Raw genomic sequence first — 23,674 nt, 5'->3', positions numbered from 1 at the left:
TCTGTGCCTCAGTCTCCTCATCTGGACAGAAGAGAAGTGCTTACCTCACAGCGCTGTTATGCAGATCAAATGAGTTCATTTCTCTAAAGCGTTTAGAAGACAGCCTGGGCTGGGCTACTCAGTGGATACAAAGAGCTGTTACTCAGTTCTGGAGATGGAAAGAGCTGACAGTCGCGCAACGTGTGCCACGGAACTGCACACACAACAGGGGTTCAGCTGGTAAATTCTACGTTATACATTTTACCACAATTTTTTAGAAAAGGGCTATTATCCACACCCATTTGCTATTAAAACATTTTAATTTCTCCTGAAAGAAAACAAACTACCAGATTCTAAATGAGACGCCATACAAGTTCAGAACTCCTCTAAAAATAATCTTATCAAACAAGGGATACTGATAGCAACTTCTGGGTCCACGCTTTTCAAAAGGAAATTTCAAAACAATCTGTAGCACTACGGTAAAGCTCTGATGTTCAAGTTACTCAACTTGAATTTTCTAGCAAAAGTTCACTCATTGGAAATTGGCAGTATCACCCCACTTCCAGTCACAAAACAAAAATACTGCTCTAACCTGAAACAACCTGGAAACAGATCTATAAAACCCTTTCTTTGAACACAAGCATTTTAGTTTATCTTCTACAGAAGAACAGAGAGACTCCACAGACTAAATGTAACCAAATACAAAAAGCAACAAAAATCTTTAAAATGCCTGTTTTAAAATAAAACCTTGCAAAATAGCCCAAAACCACTTTTCTCAGATTACAAAATGAGCATGTGGTAAAAAGGGACAGAGAATACCAATTTACTATACCCTATACTGACTGACAATGTTTGTTGCATAGCAACAAGATTCTGCAGTCTGAAAACAGCCCAGAACTCCTTTTCTTGATTCGCCAAGGCTCAATTAACCCCATCAAGGCTGAGAAAGTAAGCAAAAACAAATTCCCATGGGCTACCACCACCGTCAGAAGTCTAACGATATAAATTCTAAAACTATAAAATCACAAGCCCAAATTCCAGCCTATTTACAACTTGAATGGTACAGGTATGCCTTTTCTCAGTGTTTCTCTATGTACTAGCAAAAAACCGCTACTCAATTTGGACACATTACTTTTAGAAGCATCATCTGCAAGAGTTGGTTTTTTAGAACTCCTAGGTAATAGCATACCCACACATCTTTTGTTTCATAATTTAAAAGAAGTAATTGGATCCTTTCAGTTTATTTTCTAAAAATCATAATTCATAAGCAAGGGCTATAATTTCCTAACAATTTAAATTCTCTGCTACTTAAAATTTATTTACTATTTTTATGGATTGCCTATATAGGCAACTAGTAACAGTTCACAAATTTTGTCTTTTCTTTTTTACAGAATTCTACTTCATGTAAAGAACAAAAAATTAAAGTTGGCAGTTATTCCTGTGATAGCTTTAAATGCTTTCACTGTTTTGAGATTTCCTCCTTTCTTTTGAGAAAGTTAAATGACTGCCAAGCCCCACCTAAGAAATAGATTAAACAGAGATAAGATCAATTTACAACAGCGGTTCTCAACCTTTTCGAAGATGAGAAGGCCCTTTAAATTCATGAATTCTACTTTCAATATAGGTTGACTGAGAAAAAGTGGTTTAAAAGCACTTTTAAATTAATCTGTACATTATCATAACAGCATCTACATATACTTGACATATAATGCATATGAAGGCTGGCGTTTGTGGATTACAAAGCTTGATGAACCCACATGGGTTCAAGTACTCTTTAAAATAATCCCACAGCTGCCTCCAGAGCCCACAAACTGGAAGTCATTAATCTACCGGAAAAGGCTGAATCATTTTGAAGACAAAAACACACAGAGGTATGGAAGCAAGACAGTGCTAGGTTCAGGTCCAGGGCCCATCACTTACTAGCCACATACTCTCAAGGAAGGTCGTTTATGAGGATAATAACAGGCCCCCTGCAGAGTAGCTGTAAGGATTGGAAAAAAATAATGTAAAGAAGTACATAGCACATTAGTTTCATTACTTTACCTGTCATTCAAAGCCTTACACAATGCAGCCCAATCTGCAGCCTTTCCTACCACTTCCAGTACAAACTCCAAGATGAGAGTGGAGATAACATTGGATGTGACCGATGCTGAGAACGGAAGATGAAATCTGAGAACAGCACTGAAAGGTAAAGCAATTAGAGGCCGGACAGACTTCTAAGAGTGAGGCCTTTGGAATTATGCAGGACTTTGTATCTCAGCTGTCATTAACCAACTCTGCGACTGGAGCCAAGTCACTTAAGCATTCTAAGTCTTGGTTTACCCCAGTGGAAAAGAGCAATGAAGACACCAATCTCCCAGCTTATTCTAATCCACTAAATGAAATGACTCATGTGAAGCACTCAGCAAGTTGCCTGGCCTGTCTTTAAATGCAGAACAAATAACAGCTATTATTTATCAAATGTCTACTTATTTTACATAAATAGAGCATATTAAAAGTTGTCATATGCAATTGGCTAGCCCACTTGGTTTGTATCCAGTGTGCGCAAAGGTTACCCAAAGGTTAGCCCTGATCAGAGATGCTGGGACTGAAAGCCAGGCATGTGTGGGATCTTCAAGCATTGGGCCTCTGGAGCAATGAGGAAAATTTATAGGGTCTTTGTGACACAAAAGTTAATCACAAAAATATCTTTAAAAGCAATGAGTTAAATTTATTTTAAATATTTACACTGAACTAACAATGAAATACAACAATTTCTTTGAAAGTGTTTTTTTTTTTATTTCACTTGTTAAAATGCAAAAGCCGGTATTTTTCATCTTCAGGTAGTTCCTAACTTACAAATGGGCTAATATCCACTGATTTTCAGGGAGGATTTTCTTTTCTGAAACACTGTTTATAAATCGTGGTTGGGTTACCAGGCTAAAGTCAAAGTAACCAAAAAGATACAAGATTCTTGTAATAAAAGTAGGAAACAGCACAAGTGTCACCTTTTTCATTTAAACATCAAACATTTAAATGTTTTAAGTATTTGAACATATTTTTTAAACTTACAAAAGTTATCCTGTAGTTCCTGAATCATAGAATTTAGCGTAGTGGTTCTCAACTGGGGTGATTTTCCCCCAATGCAACCTTTGGCAACGTCTAGAGACATCTGGTTGTCATACTAGAGGGAACGGTTAGGAGTGAGCTGCTAGCATCTGGTGGACAGAGGCCAGGATACTGCTGAAGACCCTACAATGCACAGAACAGCCCCACACACAGAATTATCCGGCCCCAAATATCAACAGTCCCAAGGGTGAGAAACCCTGATTTAGAAGGAGGCTTGTAGGAAGAAATGCTAAACTCTCTTTCAAAAGAACTAGCAATATCCAGTTTTCCCAGCATCATTTGTTGAAAAGATCATCCTTTCACTGAGAATGGTCTTGGCACCCTTGTCAAAAATCGAGCGATCATACATGTGAGAGCTTACTTCTGGGCTCTCTATTCCATTGGTCTATAGCGCCACACAAAACAGTATCACACTGTTTTGATTACTGTACCTCTGCAATAAGTTCTGAAATCAGGAAGTGTGAGTCCTCCAACTTTGTTCTTTTTCAAGATTGTTTTGGCTATTTGGGGTCCCTTGAAATTCCACACGATTTTAGGATGGGTTTTTCTACTTCCGCAAAAAATTGCCTTTGGGATGTTGACAGAGATTGTATTAAAAATCTGCAGATCACTTTGGGTAATACTGTCATCTTAAGAATATTATGTCTGCCAATCCATGAGCACAGGTGTTTTCATTTATTTAGGTCTTCTTTAATTTCTTTCAGCAATATTTTATAATTTTCAGTATACAAATCTTTTGCCTCCTTGGTTAAACTTATTCCTAGGTATTTTATTCTTTTAGATGCTACTATAAATGGAACTGCTTAATTTCCTTTTCAGATTGTTTATTGCTGGTATATAGAAAGACAACTGATTTTTATGTGTTGATCTTGTACTGTGCAATTTTGCTAAATTCACTTATTAGTTCCAGTAGCTTTATCATAGATTTTTTTTGCATATATTTATATTTAATATATGCATATGCATATCTCCCTCTGTATCTGTCACCTGGGGCAGTTAGTCCATCTGATTAAAGTGAGAGGTGAATGAGGCCAAAGTTGTGATCCACACTCCAATGAGAAACTCAAGCAAGAGTTAACGTAGAAGTCCTAACCCCCCAGGATCTCAGAATGGGACCTTACTTGGAAACGGGGTCACTGCAGATGTAATTAGTTAAGATGAGTCATACTGGAGCAGGTTGGGCCCTTAATTCAATATGACCGGTCTCCTTAGAAGAGCATGGGAAGACTGAGACACACAGGGAGAGGACAGCCATGTGACCACAGAAGCCGAGACTGGACTGAGGAATCTACAAGCCAAGGAACACCAAGGACTGCCAGCAAACATCAGAAGCCAGAGAGGCAAGGAAGGAATTCTGCCTCAAAACTGTAACAAAAATCCTGTCCGAGTCTCCAGGCTGCCGGCCTGCCTCACAAACTTCAGACTTCCTGGCCCCACCATTGTGAGAGTCGATTCCTTTACATAAATAAATAAGTGTTGGTTCTATTTCTCTGGAGGACCTTGACTGCCAGAAATTATGGGAGCATTTGGGAAAACAGAGGCAGGAAAAGAGTAAATGTGGAGGTCACAAAAAATAAACTGCCTACTTCATAATCTGTATACCCATGATGTGTATAAAAACCTTACTGAATTAGCTTTTAATTTTAGTACTTTTTATAGACTCAGACAGAAAGAACTAAAACAGTTAATGTGTTAAAGGGAAACAGGATTGCTGATCGGGTGACAGGATACTTATTTTGTACAAGATTTCCAGGCAGAGAAAAAACATACATACACACAGACAGACACACACAGAGACACACACTTGATGTGTTTTTCTTATACTTTCAAGCACATACTAAAATTTTTAATCTGATTTTACACCATGACATCTTCATTTTCTCATTTATTCATACCTTTATATAACTTCATTAAAGGGGTATAAAAACATACTGTGTTTAATATAAAATCGTTCAAAATACTGTCCTAATATGTTTGAAAATTAGATGATTTACCTACAGAATTAAAATGGGAAGGGCTAAAACAATCAATAATCATGAGTTTCGTGTTTTTTTTTTGGTGAGGAAAGTCGGCCCTGAGCTAACATCTGTGCCAGTCTTCCTCTATTTTGTATGTGGAACGCCACCACGGCATGGCTTGATGAGCAGCGTGTAGGTCCATATCCGGGATTCGAACCTGCGAACCCTGGGCTGCCGAGGTGGACTGTGCACACTGAACCACTCTGCAACTAGGCCGTCCACTTTAGTTTCTTAATTTATTTTTAAAAAGCTATTGGAAGTCCCTGATTGTACCCAATATGTTACAAAGTGCTCAGGGAAAAGGGCCATGAGTAAAAGCAGCTTACACTTCATGTTTTGAGGGGAAATTTACTCTGAAGTACCAAATGAACTGGACAGTCAACAGATGCTGTGAGTTCCCTAAGACAGAGAATTAGCCTGGAGTGCTCACTAAAGACATAAACTAGAAGGGGAAATTAAAGCAAAAGTGAGACTGAGCGAGCAAAAAGAAGGCAGCTTTCCAGAAAACAGAACAAAAGTAACGAGACCAAAATCCCTCAGTGCCTTTGGGGAACAATAAACACCATCTGAAATGAATTCACGTGGGCAGTACTGAAAGGCAAGGCTGGAATGTTCTGTGGGCCCTGAATGCCCAGCTGAGACATCTCTTCTGTGTGCCACGGGGCACAGGCTTTTTAGGAGGAAGGCTAGCAACAGCTGACCAAGCCAGGACCAAGCATCATGAAGGGACAGTAGAGTGAGAGAACTGGGGTGGCCGCAGGGCGAGAAAGGGGACTTCTTCCTCGTGATGCAAATGACGGTTCCACAGGTCAGGGGGTCTGCTTTTTAATGCAAAGGTTCATCTTAAATTTTAAAACAGAAAAGACACCTTTCATATTAAAAGTTAAAGAAAAAAAGGCAAAAGAACATTCAGGAGCTTGAACTCACTTTAAAAAAAAGTTATTTACGGCGCAACAAAGGAAAACAATAAACAGAATACACCAAACCCATAAATCCTCTAAATGCATTATGGCAAACCGCACAACAAGGCAATGGATTATGGATCCTGTTTTGCAGAGAAAGAAACTGAGAGCTGCGACAGCCAAGGCCTCAGAGCCAGTAAATGGCAGAATGACTTTGAAGCCAATGATGATTCTATTAAACTTATCTCCTCCCAAAATAAAAGCACCTAGAAAAACTTCCACATCCAGAGAAACATAAAAAGGTGACATTGAGAGGGATTTCCCTTAAAGCAGATGATCTGAACAACATAGTAGATGAAAAGAACAACACTAAAGCAATACAAAAGAACGCTGGCAATCTGCTGTGACCAAAAGGCACACATACCAGAGGAAATTTTTAAATCTTATTTGCAGACGACATTATTTAGAAAAGAATCAAACAAAAATATATGAAATAGCCTCTAGCCTCAGGAGACCAGGTAGCGCTCTTCACGGCTCTTGCAAATTGACTGATGCCTCCTCCACCACTAAACGCTGAGCATAAGGGAATGGCATGTGTCTATGCACATCTTTACTTTTTTATCAGTGGTTTTTGAAAATTTATCTTTTTGGGCCATTTTACTAACTCTGGAATCACGGAACAAGAAGAACATGCAGGAAGTAGGCCATGATAAGGAGTTTGGTGTTAACCCTAAGAGCAATGGGAAGCCACGGAAGTGCTTCAGACGTGAGACTTAGCATTCAAATCTGAACTTCAGAAAGATCTCTCTGACTGCTGCATGGACAACAGATTGGATGGAGTAATAAACCAACGCAATAAATTAAGAGAATCCAGAACACACACATAAAAATACAATAAAGACAAAATAGGTTCAGCGGTCCTAATATGATTCGTTGCCAGACTCCCATAAGCTGCCAGATTGCCCAGGGAAGCAGAAGTAATCCCACCATAAAAATATCCACTAGTGAACTAACCACTTAGAAAATTAGTTCCTGTCCAACATCCTTCCCAAGGTAGCATTAGCCTCTGTCGGTCCATTTCACCTTTGCCCTGTCAGTCTCTCCTCCACGACTGGCAGGTATTTCAATCACAAAGCACCACAACGCAAATCATCTACAAAGCAAAAGTGCAAACCTCCCAAAAGATGCAGGTCTCTATGAAATCACTGAAAATGATGAGAACAGTTTCCAACCACCGGCAAAGCCACTGACAAAAATGAAGACTTGAGAGGGCCCCCGACAGGAAGGAACACGAGGGAGGAGGGAATTTAATGGGGTGATAAATACGTTCTGTATCCTGACCCGGTTGGTGGCTACACAGGTGTGTATATATAGCAAAAACTCATCAAGCTGTATGCATTTACGATTTATGCATTTAGCTGTATGGAAATTGTACCCGAAGTGGGGAGGAGGAACACAAGAAGAGATAGTCCTCTTTTCTCAAAGAATGACTGCTCCTGAATGTGAAGCATAGAAATCCCAAGGCCTGCTTGCTACCAGTGTGAAGACGAAGCGGACACTAAAGACAGCAAAACGTACCTGAGTTCTCAAGACATCGGCGAGCCACTGAGTGGCGTAGCCCACTCTTCCTCTGGACTTCCAATTACATGATAGTCAATTTTCTCAATGTTTAGGCACTTTAAGTCTGTTCCTTGCAGCTGAAAGCGTTTTAACGGATACAATCAGCTAATAAAATGGAGACAGCTAACAAAGACAAGAGAACAGGAGGTCAAAAGAAAATTATCTGAAAATCTAAGGAAAGCCCTGGGCTTTATGAATGAAGCCCTTGAATATTTTGGCAAAAATGACTTTCGCAAGGATCATGCTGGAAAAGTCCATCATAATATGAAGGACATAGTTTCATGCTATCTTGCCATTTTTTCAAGAAAAATTATGCAAAAACGAAAGCAACCAACAGTTGATTCATTCTTCCATTCTAAGAATTTAATACATAGTTGCCACCATGTCATGAATGTTTTCATAATTTTGTTTCCTTTTTCAAGATTAAACCCAAATCAGCCTTTTCTCCCTACCCCTGCTTCTCTGAAATGTTGCTCCTATTCTAGTTCAATTCACTCTAGATGGCCTTGTTCTTGTGCTAATTATTTTCAGAAAATAAAGAACTCTTACATGATGAAATCACAAACAAAAATAAACTATTTGCTCATACGTCAACAATTAGAAAATTCAAATATAGACCTCAGTTCATAAAAGTTAACCATCACAGAGGGGCCCTAAAGTGCAACGGCTAAAAGCATGGGGCTCACATCCAGACCACCAGGGATGGGATCCCAGTTTGACTGCTAACCAGCTGGTGACCCTGGGTAAGTCACTTAACCCTCTGTGACTCAGTTTCCTCACCTATAAAACGGAGATTACAACAGTTCCTCCCTTATAAGCTGTCAGAGGAGTGTTAAATGGTTGATATGCAAAATACTTCAGGCAGTAAGTACTCAGTAACTGTTAGGTATTACATTTCAAAATCTAAGAAAACTTAGGAATATAAACGCCAACATTGGAATTAAGCTCATTAGTGAAGGAAAATTTTTTTAAAAAAACACAAGCTTTATGTTTAACTACAAGCACATGCATTTTAAATAAAATTAAAAGTGAAAACAGATGTACTCATAGTGAAAATGAGCCAAAAGTTTAATCTCTAAATACGTAAGAACTTTTTTAAAAGTATCATATCAAACCTATTAAACCAGAAACTGTGTTGCAGCACTTGACTAAAGATCAAAGAAAACATGCGGATATATGGAGAGAAAAAAAGAATGGAAAACTTGGTATTATAAAAGGCTCAATTCTTCCTCCACTCACATTAATCCATTAGTTTAACACAATTCTAATTAAAACTTCAACAGGCATGAGGGTGTAAATTTCCTTTTTATTTCATCTTGATTTGTTTTAATTGACAAAATGAACCTAAAACGAATATATTAAAATAGAGAATACATTAAATGAAAAGAATATATTTAATGAAATAGCAAATATGGTTTTGAAAAATAAGAAAATGAACAGTAACTTCCCTTACTAGATATTTAAAAAGTTATAAAGTTTGAGTAATTAAAATAGTGAGGTACTAGCATAGACTTAGACAAATAATTAAAGAGTCCAGAAACAGAACTAAGTATTTATGGGAATTCACTACACAATGAACGTGACATTTCAAATCAACGGGAAAGGATGGATTATTGAACAATGACACTGACAAACGACTATCTGATATTCAGTTAGATACTAACCTTTCCCCTTACACCAAAATAAATTCCAAGTGGCTTAAATTTTAACATAAATGAAACCATAAAAGTAAAAGAAGAAAATGTAGATTAATATGCACATAACTTTAGGTTGGGGAACACATGACAAGAAAGGCAGAAGCTATAAAGGTAAAGACTGACAGATCTGACAAGAAATTTTAAAACGTCTATACCAAAACAAACAGACGTAAAAGTGACGAATTTAGGAGATACATGTGGTAGATTTTACATCACGGCCCCCGATGAATCACACCTCCTGATACATCCGTGTATTGTCTCCTCCCACGCTGACCCTAGGCTTGACCATGTGACTTGCTCTGGCCAAGAAGACATAAGGGGACGGGACACAGGCAGAGGTCTAAGAAGAGCTTGCACAGTGGGGCACAATCTCGTGGAAGGCTGCTATGACAAAGTAAGAGACAGACACACCACATGGACCCAACCAAGGAACAAAAACATGAGTGCGTCCAGGGCAGACCAGCAGAAGAACTGCCCAACCAACTCACACACGTTTTACTAGGTCCTGAGGTGGTTCGTTACACGGCATTAGAGAACTGACACACTACGTCTGCACTTTATAAAGGGTCACTTATTAAAACATATTATAAATCATTACAAGAAAACTAAACATCCCATCAAGAAATCAAAGCACACGAACAGACTGATTCACACAAAAATAGAGATGTACAATAAACACATGAAGAAATGATTCAACTCTACTAGTAATCCAAGAAATATAAATTAATATGACAAGATAACACCTTTTGCCTATCGGATTGGTAAAGATTAAAAAGGCTGATAATGTCCTGAGCTGGCCAGAACGTGAAGATACTGGCACACTCACCTAGGGCTGCTACCTTGGTTATATGTATCAGAAACTGATAAAATTCCCTTTGGTCTGGTAATTTCATTTATTATTCTCTCAAATACTTATTGTGTACTCACAGACACTGGTGCTGGGAGCTAGGAATATAGCCAGATCAGCCAGGACTTTAATAATTTTGGTTTTATTATTAATTTGGGTTTTATCCTAAATGTACAAAGATGCCATTGAAGGCTTTAGCAGGGGGAATAACAATTATCTAATTTCCTCTTTAAGATCATTCTAGCTGATGCATGGAAAACGGGGGACAAGAATGGAAATGAGGAGACACTAACTGTTCAGGTGAGTGACAGTGGCCTGGACTTGAGCAGTGGCAGTGAGATGGAGAGAAGCAATGGAGGTCGGCCTGAGAGGACCTGCTGACAGAGAAAACTAAGAGAAAGGAAGGAAATAAATGCTACTCCTTGATTTTACTTGGGGGAATTTATCCTAAAATCTAAGTACATGTGCAGATATAAAATATCAGATATGTGCACAAAAAACATATATCCAAAGATGTTCACAGCAGTGTTTTTTATAATAAGCACAATAATGGGAAAAAAATCTACCAGTCCATGCCTAAGAGATGATTAAGTAGATTAAGGCCATCCAAAGCATAGTGAAAATACTGTGCAGTCTACATAAAATTATACAGATCTGTGTCTAGTGACAAGAATTACGTGGAAAGGGGCCAGTTACAAAATATATAACTGCAGCTTTACCGAGTACGATCTCACTTTTATTTAAAACACATTCATACACACACACACAAGCACATTTACGGCTGTATATACGCATTATAAAAAGTCTAGAAAGCTATTCATCAAAATGTCAAAACTCTAGACGGTTTGGATTTGAGTTATTAACATCTTTAGACCATCCATTCTTTCTAAAATCTATGCAAAACCTGTACCACTTTATAATAGAAGGAAAAAAGTAAAAGACAAAACATTGACCAGACATTTCTTCAGACAACAGTAATTGGTTCATTCTCGTAAAATGCTACAAATACAAAGATTAAAGAGACTACAGAGAAATAAAAACTCTAAGTTTTAAATGAAAACTTCTAATTCCTAAATCGTAAATTGTTAAAAATTGACCAGTCACAATTTTGCTTGTAATACCAGTCTAACGGGAGATGAGAATCTGGAGGAGGAGAAGAAGGGACATCTCAGGGTTGCAGAACAGAGCAGACACTCAAATACAACCAATATTTACTAAAACCTGCACAGAAAGACCCCTTCACTTCCCTGTGAAACCAGCAATACGGACTCTCTGAGACCTGCCCTCAAGAGCGACTCATCTTATTTCACTTATGTCCAGGGTCCTTTATGAAGCTTCTTCCCTACCACGTTGACACATATAACGCAGACACCAAAAAAAAAGGCGACTGAGAACCTTGGAAGCCAGAGTTAAAGGTAGTCATTCTGACTTCATCTCATCAGATGTGCTGGTTACCAAGACCAGATGTTCTAGAAGGCCTTTACCCACTGGAAAAGTACTCAGTCCGTTTAAAAATGCCATCAAGGCCACTTCATCCCCCAAAGACGAAACTTTCTTTGGTATTTGAGATTATTGTAAACAGACCCAAGAAAAATCACCACTCAGAGTAAACAGTTTTCTGAAGATTCTGATGGATTTGCTTTGTTGGCTTGATCAGCGACCTTAGACATCCTTACTTAGAACAGGGCTCCCAGAGAGATGGCTGCGACCCTGGCAGGACAACAGGGCTCCAAAGTCTGTCCAGGCCTCTCAAAGGCACCAGGGTCAGTGCTGCCCCTGGGGCACTGCCATCTCCTGGTTCCCTCCAGAGAAAAGCCCAGTGGCTCTGTCTTCAGTCTCTTCTTCAGAAAACAAGAAGACGTCAATTTAAAACATTAAGGCAAAGTAATAAAAATGTCAGAAACAATGTAAAGCAAATGAGAGCCTCTTCTGATATTATCTATTCTAGTGAAAATAACAAACCAAGGATGGGGCAGTGGAGGTTGAGATACAATTCACGTAACATAAAATTCACCATTTTAAAGCATAAAATTCAATGGTTTTTAGTCTATTCACGAGGTTATACAACTATCACCACTGTTTAATTCCAGAATATTTTCACCTCCCCAGAAAGCAAGCACCTATCCTCATAAAAACAGTCACTTTCCATTCCTCCTTCACTCTCCCCAGACTCCGGCAACCACGAGTCTCCTTTCTGTCTATAGATATGCCCATTGTGGACATTTCACATCAACGGAACCATACAACACGTGGCCTTTCACATCTGACTTTCTTCACTCAGCATACTGTTTCCATCCACGCTGTGGCATGCACCAGCTCTCCACTCCTTTCAACGGTCAAACATCACTCCACTGTAGTGACAGATCACGGTTTGATCATCCACTGACCAGTCACTGGGCATTTGGGTTGTTTCCACTCTTTGTCTATTGAGAATATTGCTGCTATAAGCATTTGTGTACAAGTTTTTGTGTGGACATATGTTTTCATTTCCCTTGGGCAGCACCTAAGAGTGGAACTGCTAGGTCACACAGTAACTCTATGTTTAACTTTCTGAGGAACTGCCAAACTGTCTTCTAAAGCAGCTGCGCCACTTTACATGATTTTTCACATTCTTAACATAAACTTAAGAGATGTCAGACTTCCATAGAAGTAAAGGATTTCCTCTTATCAAGACCATTTTACGTGCCAAGTGTTATGCCAGGGTTTTATGTAATTTCTGATTTAATTTTCCCAACAATTCTGTAACGCAAAAATTATCTCCATTTTACAGAAGGAATTCAAATCTCAAAAAGTGTAACCTACTCAAAAATCAATTAGTTAGTAAATGTCAAAACAGAATTCAAACTCAGGCTGACTTCACAGCTGTACCCTCCATACCGTGCAACCTTCACACTCAGATGTATGCACACTGCTTCACACCAGAGGGATTCTTTGGAACAGTTACCCATTAATTAAATTTATTAGAATTATTAAAAAAAAAAAAGAAGCTTCCCATGGTAGAGAAATTTCTAGAAAATGAGATTTCTTGCATAAGTCAGCCCCCTCATTTATTTTCTTTAGTAAATGATTTCTACCTGTAGGGTTACTTAAAACAAAACCTATCTATAACTCACCTAAGCATTACAGAGATTAGCTTTTCCCATCAAAGTGGTATGCACTGACAACAAAATCTGGCTATCTTCTGCTATGGACTAAATTGCGTCCCCCCAAAATCCGCATGTCAAAGCCCTAACCCCCAATGTGGCTGTATTTGGAAATAGAGCTTCTAGGAGGTAATTAAGGTTAAATGAGGGGCCGGCCCCATGGCCGAGGGGTTAAGTTCACGCCCTCCACTTCGGTGGCCCAGGGTTTTGCCAGTTTGGATCCTGGGTGCAGACATGGCACCGCTCATCAGGCCATGCTGAGGCAGCGTCCCACATGCCACAACTAGAAGGATCCACAACTTAAAATATACAACTATGCACTGGGGGGCTTTGGGGAGAAAAAGGAAAAACAAAATCTTTAAATAACTAATAATAAAAAGGTTAAATGAGATCATAATGGTGAGGCCCTAATCTGACAGGATTGGTGAGCTTCTAAGAAGGAACAGAGAGATCTCTGTCTCTCTCTCTCTCTCTGCCGTGTGAGGACACAGCGAGATGGCAGTCTACAAGCCAGAAGAGAGCCCTGCCAAAACCCAACCATGCTGGCACCCTGATCTCAGACTTCCAGCCTTCAGAATTTATAATTGCAAAAAATTAGGGAAAAAATTATTGGTATTTTAAACACTGATAAGAATCAAAACAAAGGCGGCATTCGATGGAGCAGAAATAAGCTAAACCAATAGACATGCATACACTTGCTGCTCAAAAATACTTACAAGTCCCATGATCAAAGAGACTAAAGCACAGAAGGATGGCCCCTTCATTAATTCAGGATTTAACAAGAAAGTTACAGAAACATGGTACCCTCCAAGGGGCTGTGGAGTTAGACAAACCTGAGTCTGACTCTTTTGGGCCACTTCTGTGCTTTGTTTGAGTAAGAAACAAACCCTACATCTATTGCTCTGGTCAGGATGCTGGTTTTTGTTTGGCTGTTGAAATTAAATAACTTTTTTAATATTTACTATATGCGAAATACTATATTACACCCTATAGTACCCAGCAGAGCTTCTAGAACATTACAGGTGCTCCAAAAATGGTGGCTGTGATTGTCAGTGAACAGATTCTGGAAAAGAACGCTCCAGTCAAAGTCAGAAATTTATATGAGCACCCACTGTTTGCCAAATATTTTGCTCGTACCATGAATATAAAAACGTAGTCCCTGCCCTCAAGGAATTACAATGAAGAGGGACAGACAGATCCAGATAATTATAAAACAATGTAATAAATGCAACAGCAAAGAAATACGCAGAGTGCATAGGAACACAGGAATAGCTGGGAGGTAAATAGATCAGAGACTACTTCCCAGAAGGTCTAACAAGGAATTCCCTTCCTGCTTTCTATTCCAGAAAACTTCATATGCCCTTATTTGGGGAAGCATCCACTGAGGTACAGCCTCAGTTCAGTCTCTGAACTTTTACTTCCACTCAAGTCCATCCACCGATTTCAAAGAAAGGGGAGGTGGGTAAAGGAAAAGGAGATTTTAAGTTGGCACAGGTAGACTCTAAGATTCTCTCCCTCCCCCACAACCACATAAAAATGGAAATCACATGTTTCCAAATCCTCCTTACACTTATGATAGAGACTGGGCGCTCTACAAGTTATACAATCACCCCAGATTTAAGCTGGGTGTAGGTAAGTAACCAAAACCATCAGTCCAGTAGGTAATTTCCTCCATAACAGCCAAATGGGGCCTGCCGAGTCATTTTGCTTATTCCAACTGGGCCAAGAAGGTATCCAAAACCTTGAATACTGCATAAATTTCAGGAGATTTTCTCCATTAAGCCTCACTAATTCAACATTTATTCACTTAATAAATACCTACAATGCCAAACAACGCCTAATTACAAGGCACTGACATTCCAAAAAAATGCAAATTTGGCTCCTGTCCCTAAAAAGAACCTCTGTGGGAAAGTCACACATCCAACAGCCATAAGTAGAAATGAAGCCACATGGGAACAGAGACTACTAGTTGTATCCATTCATAGATATCTCTCTTGACACAACAATCTTGTGAAATAATAGAATTATCTCCATTTTTACCAGTTTGCTCAATTAACGAGCCAGCATATAAAACCTGGATCTTCTGGGCTTTGACAGGACCAGACTCTAAAATATATATTAAACTTAGCATTACCATAGATGAAAGTAACAAAATCACAAGTCTTACGAAGACTCTAAATATACACACAGAAAGGAAATTAAAGATGGGTTTCCTCATCTATAAAACAGGAAGGCTGGACGAGATCAGAGATGGGTAAATAAGTAGCATTCCAGGAAACACTCTCCACTGCCCCTCTCTGGGACCCACATCCCAATCAAACATTACAAATCAGAGCACGCTTTCTCACCAAGCCCAGAAATGCATCCATGTCCTTACCAACATGGCGGCCACTACCAGCTGGAGCTTGCTGTCACATGCTGTCCAGTCAGCTCCGACTCCTGGCCACCCTATGAATGAGTGATGTCTACAATGTCCCGTCCTCAACAGCCCTTCTCAGCTTCTTCAGACTCAGGCCTATGGCTTCCTTTATGGAGGCAGATGAGCAAAACGTAACCTACTCGCCATCCTTGAACCAGATAAAAGGCCCAGAAAGGTGAAGCAAACTACCCAAAAGTTTTACGTAACTAGTCTAAAGAGAGCACTAAGCCTTGAAACAAGGGTAACATAACCGCGTAACGCTTACAAGGATACAAAGCACCCTCTCTTCCATTACCATTTGACCCTCACTACCCAGGAAAGAATTATCCCTATATTTACATAGTTTGAAATATGGACCTGTGAAATAATGTGATTAGGTCAAGGTCATCCAGCTAGTAAGTGGCTTGGACGAATCCCCACAACCTCACGACCCCTTTTTACATGAGAAAGCCACAGAGTGGTGAGTGGAACCTGGATATTTAATATCCACCCAAGAATGTCAATCCAAAATCTTCTGAGCTCTTCTTAGCCACTAGGCTACATGCAACTATTTTAGATCAGATAAGCTCCTCTTTCTATAAAGAAAGATCTTAAGTAACTAACCAACTAGTAAAAAAAAAAAAAAAAAAAGCAACTATTTAAAAGGCATACACTCTATAATATTACACCTACCTCAATCACAAATCATCATATACTTTTGAAAATTTACATAAATGAAAAGAATAGAACCAAAAAGTTGGACATTACACTAATAAAACTACCAATTTTTTGTGAGTCAGCCCTTTCACTGTCTCGTATAAGAAATACACTTTTTCATTTTTTTAATTCTCATCTTTAAGCCAAGTATTAGCAAGTAATTCTACATACAGCTTTTTACAGGTGTAGAATGCCCTGAAGATTGTTTCAGGAATGTAAAGTATTATTCAGTTCCCTCTGCATAGGGATTATTACATTATAGCACAATGAGCATGCTATGCCTAAAATTAAAGTCATGTGAGAGATCTTATCGCAAATACTTAAACCGCAACATATTCATCATATCCTCTCCTCAGAATTTGGACTAACTTAAGTGGAAATTCCTCTTTCTGGACGGCCTTGAAGACATGAGAACTACTCCTTAAGATAACTAAAAGACTCAGTTTAATTGTATAACATTTATATCCTACAGTACTTGAAAGCATCACTAAGTCAAATATTAATATAACCTGAAAAGCCTTTTCTTAAGCACCAAAATATCCCAAAGCTTTTTGCAACCAGCACAAGAACCTTTTACCCCCCAGGAGACCACCCTGCTTTTACAGGTGTCTCAGGAACTGGCGTGCACGAGCTGCACACGCCACCTCCCAAATGACCCGATGCCTTCCAGAGTGAGAAGCTGATCCTCTTTTCTGCTCTTAAATTATTCAAAATTAGCCTACAAAGAATTACTGCAGACTACTTGAACGAACTTTGCAGACCCGTGGGCCACATTCTGCATTTACGTTGCTGGGAAGCATCAGTGTGACTCCTCCCTCCCAGGGTTTAAGAAGGAATAGAGCAGGAAAATACCTTAAAAATCACAAGCTACTTTTCATTAGAAAAGGAACTTTTCAGTGAAGATTTAAGTGAAGACATAATATGCCTGTGACAGACTGACAACTATACATGATAGTGATCAACCTTCAGTGAATACCCAAAACTACTTTTTTTTTTGGTTCGTCACCTCTGAATCAGACAACTTTACTATCATTTCATTTAAAAATATCCCACTTTCACGGTTTTACATTTCTCAGTGTTGAGATAAATTTACCCGAAGTTTGGAAAAAACTGGTAATTTCTGGTCTGCAAGACCCCTATACAGCATTAAATCTTTAAAGCAGAAATCCACAATACATAATATTACAAGATATAACACTACGAATATTTTATTCTATCTTCTGAGTTTTCAAGGACATTAGTAACAATAAAAAACCATGCTCAAACACTTGGCTTAAGTTTTTCAAGCCATATTTTACAAAGATTATGGTTTTTGTATGCCATAATTACATTTTAAACTGATCCACTACATTGAAAGTAACTTGTGTGAAATCACCAAGGAAAAGGGTCACTTAGAGAAACAGCATTGAACACAGTTTTTTTAGGCCATCAAAATAAAGGTCTGTAACTTGGAATCAGAGAAAAACATAATGCAAATTCACAGTAAGCTGAAGTGAAAATCCCACACAGCTACATAACAAAAAAAAATACATAAATCAACAAAATTTCCTTGTTAGGAAAAAAAAAAAAAACCCTGAAGTTTAAAATGGAAACTACTTAAATTGAGAAAGAATTCCAATGACATGACATTTTCTCGCCAAAGCGAAGGAATTTGAAGATTATATCATTCAAATCTCATTGTGCTATATTATAAAGGTCTTGGCAATAGTTGGCCATTAATCTTTAACACAAAGGAGATTCAAATCCAAAAGAAGTAAGTGTAAGACTATCTCTTCCAGGAGACAGAAATGGAGTAATTTACTTTATTTACAATTGTTTAACCTAAAAGGAAGGCCCACAAGGATGATACCGCAGAACGGACCAGCCTTCCGTCTCCCGAGTCCCAGTTCTCACGAAGTCTTGCACCAATCCGAAAAGAGAAGGTTATGGACACAAAACAGGCTTAGGGAAGGCTGAAAAAAATTCCCAATGAATGACACACCACATCATGGTTTATTCTCTTACACAATTGGAGAAACGACAAAGAAAAATATCACACCATATGTTCCAGCGTATCAATTAAAAAAATATTTTACGACAGTACATTCAATCCTTTTCTTTGGGACTGAAAAGATAATTTAGCTTCTGTTTTATTGATTACAGAGGAAAGGGGAAAGCCAGATGCTGCAATGCAACAGAGGGCTGCAACAGAGGAAGGAGAGAAAAGGGTTTTCCAAACACATCCCGCCCCCGTTCCCGTCTACACACCCCAAACAACTTACTTATCCCACCCTTTATTGTCCCCCCAAATATAAACCTAATAAATCCTTTCCCTTCCCCCACCATCGTGAAATTTCACCTTTCAGAGCTCCCTCCCCTCCCACTCCCAGAGCACTCGATGACCCGCACAGATTTCAGATCTTTCAAACTTTTCTTCCTTTTTTCATGAAACGCGAGAGTTTTGTCATAAAAGCGCACGACATTTTCACAGATCTCCAGAAAAATACCTGTTTCCCAGCAACATGCACGCTTCCATTCTCGAACCCCTCCCCATCTCCCAGGTTTGGCTCGCCAAGGTTGGGGGGGAGGGAGCCAGGAGCAAACGAAATTTCGGAAGGGAAATCCAGGACGAAAGGAGAGCAGTTGAGGAAAATTGGGAGACCGTCGAAAAGAGAGCCCCCCCATAAGAGGGGCTGCCAGGGGAGGGGGACAAGAAAGAAAGAGAAATTGGAAGGGACAAAAGGGGGAGGGGGAGAAGAGCTCGCTGAGCCGGGGCGCCGCGCCGGGCCGGGCGGGGGAAGGCGGGGTCGGGGAACGCGGGGATCGCGGCACAATGGCCCGCCGGCCCCCGCCCCGCGCGCCCCTCACCTCATGGTGCCGGCGGCGCCGAGGGGTCCCCAGCAGCCGGGAGACGCCGAGCCGAGGGGTTCGCTCCTCCGGGGGCGGGGACGCAGCCGGAGACGGAGCCACGCGCCGGCTCCTCCGCGCGGCGGCGGGGGCTACACCATGCCCGCGCACAAAGCCGCGGCGCCGGCCCTAACGGCCGAGCGGGCGAGACCAGGGCCGGGGAGGGCGCGCACAGCCGGCCGAGCGAGTCCGCCGCCGCCGCCGCCCGGAGCTCCTCGGCCGCCCTCGGGGGTGCCGCCGGCCCGCGCCGCCGCCGCTCCGCAGGCCCGCGCCGCCGCGCCCGCCCGAGGCCGTGTGCAAGCGGCAGCTGCGGCAGCCGGAGCAGAGCCGGGCGGAGAGCCGGAGCGCCGCGCGGAGCCCGGAGGAGGCGGGGCGCGCGGAGGAGCACGCAGGCGCCGCCCTCCTCCCGCCTCCCCCGGGGCCGAGGGGGCGGCGCGGGGGGAGGGGAGGCGGGGGCGGGCGCGCACCCCCCGCGGGCGGCCCGGGCCCCCGCCGGACTGCGGAGAGCGGGGCGGGGCGGGGCGGGCGCGGGCGCGGCGGCGGCGGGGCCGTGGAAGCTCTTTGTTGCCTCCCCGCCCCGCCCCCTCCAGCCCCCTGGGATCGGGGCGCCCCCCTACCCCCGGCCCGCTGCCCGCGGGGGGGTCCTCGCCCCGGGTTGTCCTTGGCCGTCGGCCCCCTCCCCGTTGCCTCCCGCTCCCCTGAAGCTGGGGGAGCTCCCGGGCCTCCCGCACGGGGACCCGCGGGACCTCCCGGGCGCGGGACGCGCGGGCACCGGCGTGGGGAGCGGGAGGCGGCGAGCGGGATGCGTGACTGGGCACGGGGCCGGGCCGGGGGACTCCGGAGCTGCTGGCGGCCGGGTGCCCTCGCGCGGGGCTTGTCCTCAGCTCGCCCCGTTGCTGTCTCAGGCCCGGGACCGCGAGTCGGTGGGCATCCCGGCCGGCCCCACCGCCCGCCCCCGCCGCGCGGCGGCTCCCAGCCAGTCCTCCGGGAAGGGGGGAGGGGGTGGCGTGCAAATGTAAAATATGGTCATCATTGTTCGCTGCGCTCCCGTTCTTCCCCAGGAATCCCAGCTTGCTGGACCGATTTAACGAGCAGATATGCACACGCTATGTTTAGGGATGACTTCATCCCCAAACGAACGCAGCCAGCTCGCGGGGAAACGCAGTCGCCGGGAAACGCGCGCTCAAACGTGTGCAGCCGCGGGAGTGGAGGAGAGAAACGCAGCCAGTGAAGCCGCTTTCTCTCGTCATTAGCAAAAAGGGAATTCCGGCCGGCGGGCGGGGAGGGCTGCGAACTAATGGTGGTTTTAAATTTTCCGTCATTCACACGGTCTTGAAATCACCTCCTTTAAAAGGTAATTGTGAAATGCTGGCGAAGCAAACTCACTGGGGGGTGGGGGCGTACGGGGGTCATCGAGGAAGCCAGAATTTAGAGTTGGGGGAGTTTTTCGGTATCCAGAAGCAAATCCAATAATCAAAAATTTAAACTGGACAAATTGCAGGCCTCCTGTAGTCTCGAGGTAGGGGATGTATTTTCTCTATAAAAGATGACTAGGATGGAAAAGGTCTGTTGCTTCTGGGCTGCTATTACTAGAGGATCTAATCCAAAATGGAGGACCGACTGTGACTCCAGGAATCTATTCATAAGTTTGGCTGTTTTATTTTAAGATGGAAGTACAATTCGAATTACGTATGGTTGCGACAGTTGAGATCATTTACACTTCCAAAACAAAAGTGGACAAGTTATAGTCATATTTGGTCAATGCCTGACTTGTCTGTAATAGAACGGTGTGGCCCAGTTTAACTATAAAAAGCTCCCCGGTTTCAGACTCAATACCCAGTTATTTTCTTTTTGGAACCTGAAGTCTCAAACCCACAGCCCTGTGGGAGCAAGTGACCTGGAGCTATGGCACAGGACCAGGGTGGCCTCAGGTAGTAAAAAGCACAGTACCTCTGCTTAAACATGGTGTACTTGAAGAACACTAATTTCCACCCACATATCTAATTACAGCTCACCGTCACAGAGAGTATTTTATTCAAGGATCTCCAAGCACTAGAGACAAAACACCCTTGCCAGTCAAATGGCCTTGTTGCCATCTTACAAGTAAAGACGGAATATAAGAGCTGAAGAATGGATGAGTTAGTGCAATAGGCATGATTAAAAATCATAGCTACTAACTAGGAGGTTCATTGTCTTGTCATAAACACTGTCATTTATGTAAGTAAAACACAGGCACCTCAAATATTATTTTCCAAGTTAATCAAAGAACATTTGCTGTGGAGGCTTTTTTCTTGGAAAAGTAATAAGGACATATGGAACCATCTTGGAAAAGTGTTAATAAGACATATTCGACCACAAAGAATTCACACCAATTTGCCTTAGTCCATTCATAGCAATACAGTAAATCCAGCAGAGCTTGTGTTTCAGGGAAAACTCTTACAAAGGGCCAAAAGGGGTGGAGAGTTTGCTGTAATGACTCAAACTATCTCCTGCCAGAGACAAGAGGCAAGGGTAAGAATTCCTTACAGATGACTCCATAACCTACTTCTCATTCGTGAAAGTTAATCCATCCTGCACTAAATAAGTGATATATCACATCATCTTTATCCTAACAGCAAATGTTCCAGTGGTATGGGTACCAAATTAAGCAATCCAAGTGGAAAATGCTGTTCTTATTTTCTATGTTTATTAAGAATGTACCAGCCAAGAATTTTGGCTGCCTACAACCATTTCCATCCTTCTGGATGGCAGCCCGCCAGCTCACAAGTTGGTCATACCCTTGCCTTTGGATTTAGATACTGCAATGGGTGGCCTGACCGCCAAAGGTCATTCTGTGGAAGGGCAATTTGTTGGCTGTGACCAAATGTTATTGCTTCTTGTTCATATTTGGTTTAACAGTCAAGGAGGGCAAAAGGGAAATGTGAGCTAGGAAATCACAGACTAATTCTGGTCACAAAGGAAACTTTGTGGAATGTGTTGCCATATAGAATAAAAGAATTTTAGAGATGGAAGGAATCTCAAGTCCAACCCCCTCATTTTTTCAAAAAAGGAAAGTGAGGCCCAGAGAGGTTCAATGAGTTATCCACAGCCATGCGTTCCCTTTGTGGTGGAACCGGAACTTAAACCTAGGATTTCCAATGATTGGTCCATTGCCCCTTCTACCACACCATGCTACCTTCCTATGACATAAGTAAGAGTGGGTTAAGGCAGTAAAAATTTAAGCTGATTTTCTTCTCATAAACTCTGCTTGAAAATTACCTGAGGGGCTGGTCCCGTGGCTGAGTGGTTAAAGTTCCACCCGCTCAGCTTGGCGGCCAGGGTTCACCAGTTCGGGTCACGGGTGCGGACATACTTGGCTCATCAGCCATGCTGTGGAGGCATCCCACATACAAAAAATAGAGGAAGATTGGCACAGATGTTAGCTCAGGGCTAATCTTCCTCACAAAAAGGAAAAAAAAATTAGCTGAGATTGTGTTGGCTTGGCTGAATGGTAAAAATCACTGAACTGTTCTCTCATAGGGGTTGCCCCACCTGAAGCCCCATACCCGGCCCTCATGTAGGTACCTGGATGATTGAAAGGTGAATGAATGAATCAACGAATGACTGCTCTAAGATGATGAGGAAACAATTAATCAAAAGAAATACACTCTCCTTAACACTAAGCATATGGACCTCAATCTTCCCTCACAGTACAAGCCCAGCTTAACACCACAATAGTAGGCCTGCTCCACGCCCTGGGTACGCGCAGCCATCCCAAGTTGACCTGCGCATCTATTAGCTGTGTGCACCCAGGCATAAGAAGAAACAAAACGTGCTCTGTTGAAGATGGGTTTGCTGCAGGAGTGTTGTCAGTCTGGCTCTCAGGGTTCTCTCAGAACATGCCTTGTTTAAATTCGTCTGATAGCATCAGTGTGGGCTTGTCCTCCATTTATGGGCGTGAGAAGGATGCATGACTAATGCTACTCAGCAGTCAGGAAATCATTGCTAAGGATTGTAGGCACTATCTCCCCCATCACCCAAAAAAGGATTCTCCCTTGAAAAATGAGGAGTTGCTTAGGGATGGGTGAGGAAGAGAAGGTAGTTTGGAGCGAATGTGATTATACATTTTCTACTTATCTGTAACAGTACCTGTTTTCTTTTGTGGCAATTAATTCACAGTGTAATTTTTCTTTGTCTCTCCAAGAATGGAAGAAAAATAATGTAGAACATGATATTCCAGTAGGATTCAAGATATTTTTATTACTCGTCTTTCAGCTTTAGCTGCCCATATATAACCTCGGTTCTAAAATATTATCAAGAGACAGAGACATTAGAGGAAACTATTTGCCTCTGCCATTTGCATTTTTCTTCCATTTGTCA

At 41.8% G+C, this 23,674-nt stretch overlaps 1 protein-coding gene across 19 annotated transcripts in view; it reads right to left on the bottom strand.

Moving 5' to 3' along the window:
• Nucleotides 1-19,816, bottom strand: part of ENAH (ENAH actin regulator) — a 144,056-nt gene extending 124,240 nt beyond the window's left edge. For 5 of the 19 annotated variants that reach the window (XM_070602464.1, XM_070602470.1, XM_070602472.1 and 2 more), the window contains exon 1: nucleotides 19,277-19,577. In XM_070602464.1, coding sequence (XP_070458565.1) covers nucleotides 19,277-19,281 — 5 coding nt within the window. In that variant the 5' untranslated portion in view covers nucleotides 19,282-19,577. Of the gene's footprint in view, nucleotides 1-18,915 lie in introns of all 19 variants that reach the window. The other 14 variants (XM_070602466.1, XM_070602465.1, XM_070602469.1 and 11 more) reach the window with 6 other exon arrangements.
• Between the last annotated feature and the right edge of the window lie 3,858 nt (nucleotides 19,817-23,674).

Source organism: Equus przewalskii, chromosome 31 (assembly GCF_037783145.1).
Source record: "Equus przewalskii isolate Varuska chromosome 31, EquPr2, whole genome shotgun sequence".
Taxonomy (NCBI): Eukaryota; Metazoa; Chordata; class Mammalia; order Perissodactyla; family Equidae; genus Equus; species Equus przewalskii.
This window is presented reverse-complemented; position numbering and strand designations above follow the sequence as displayed.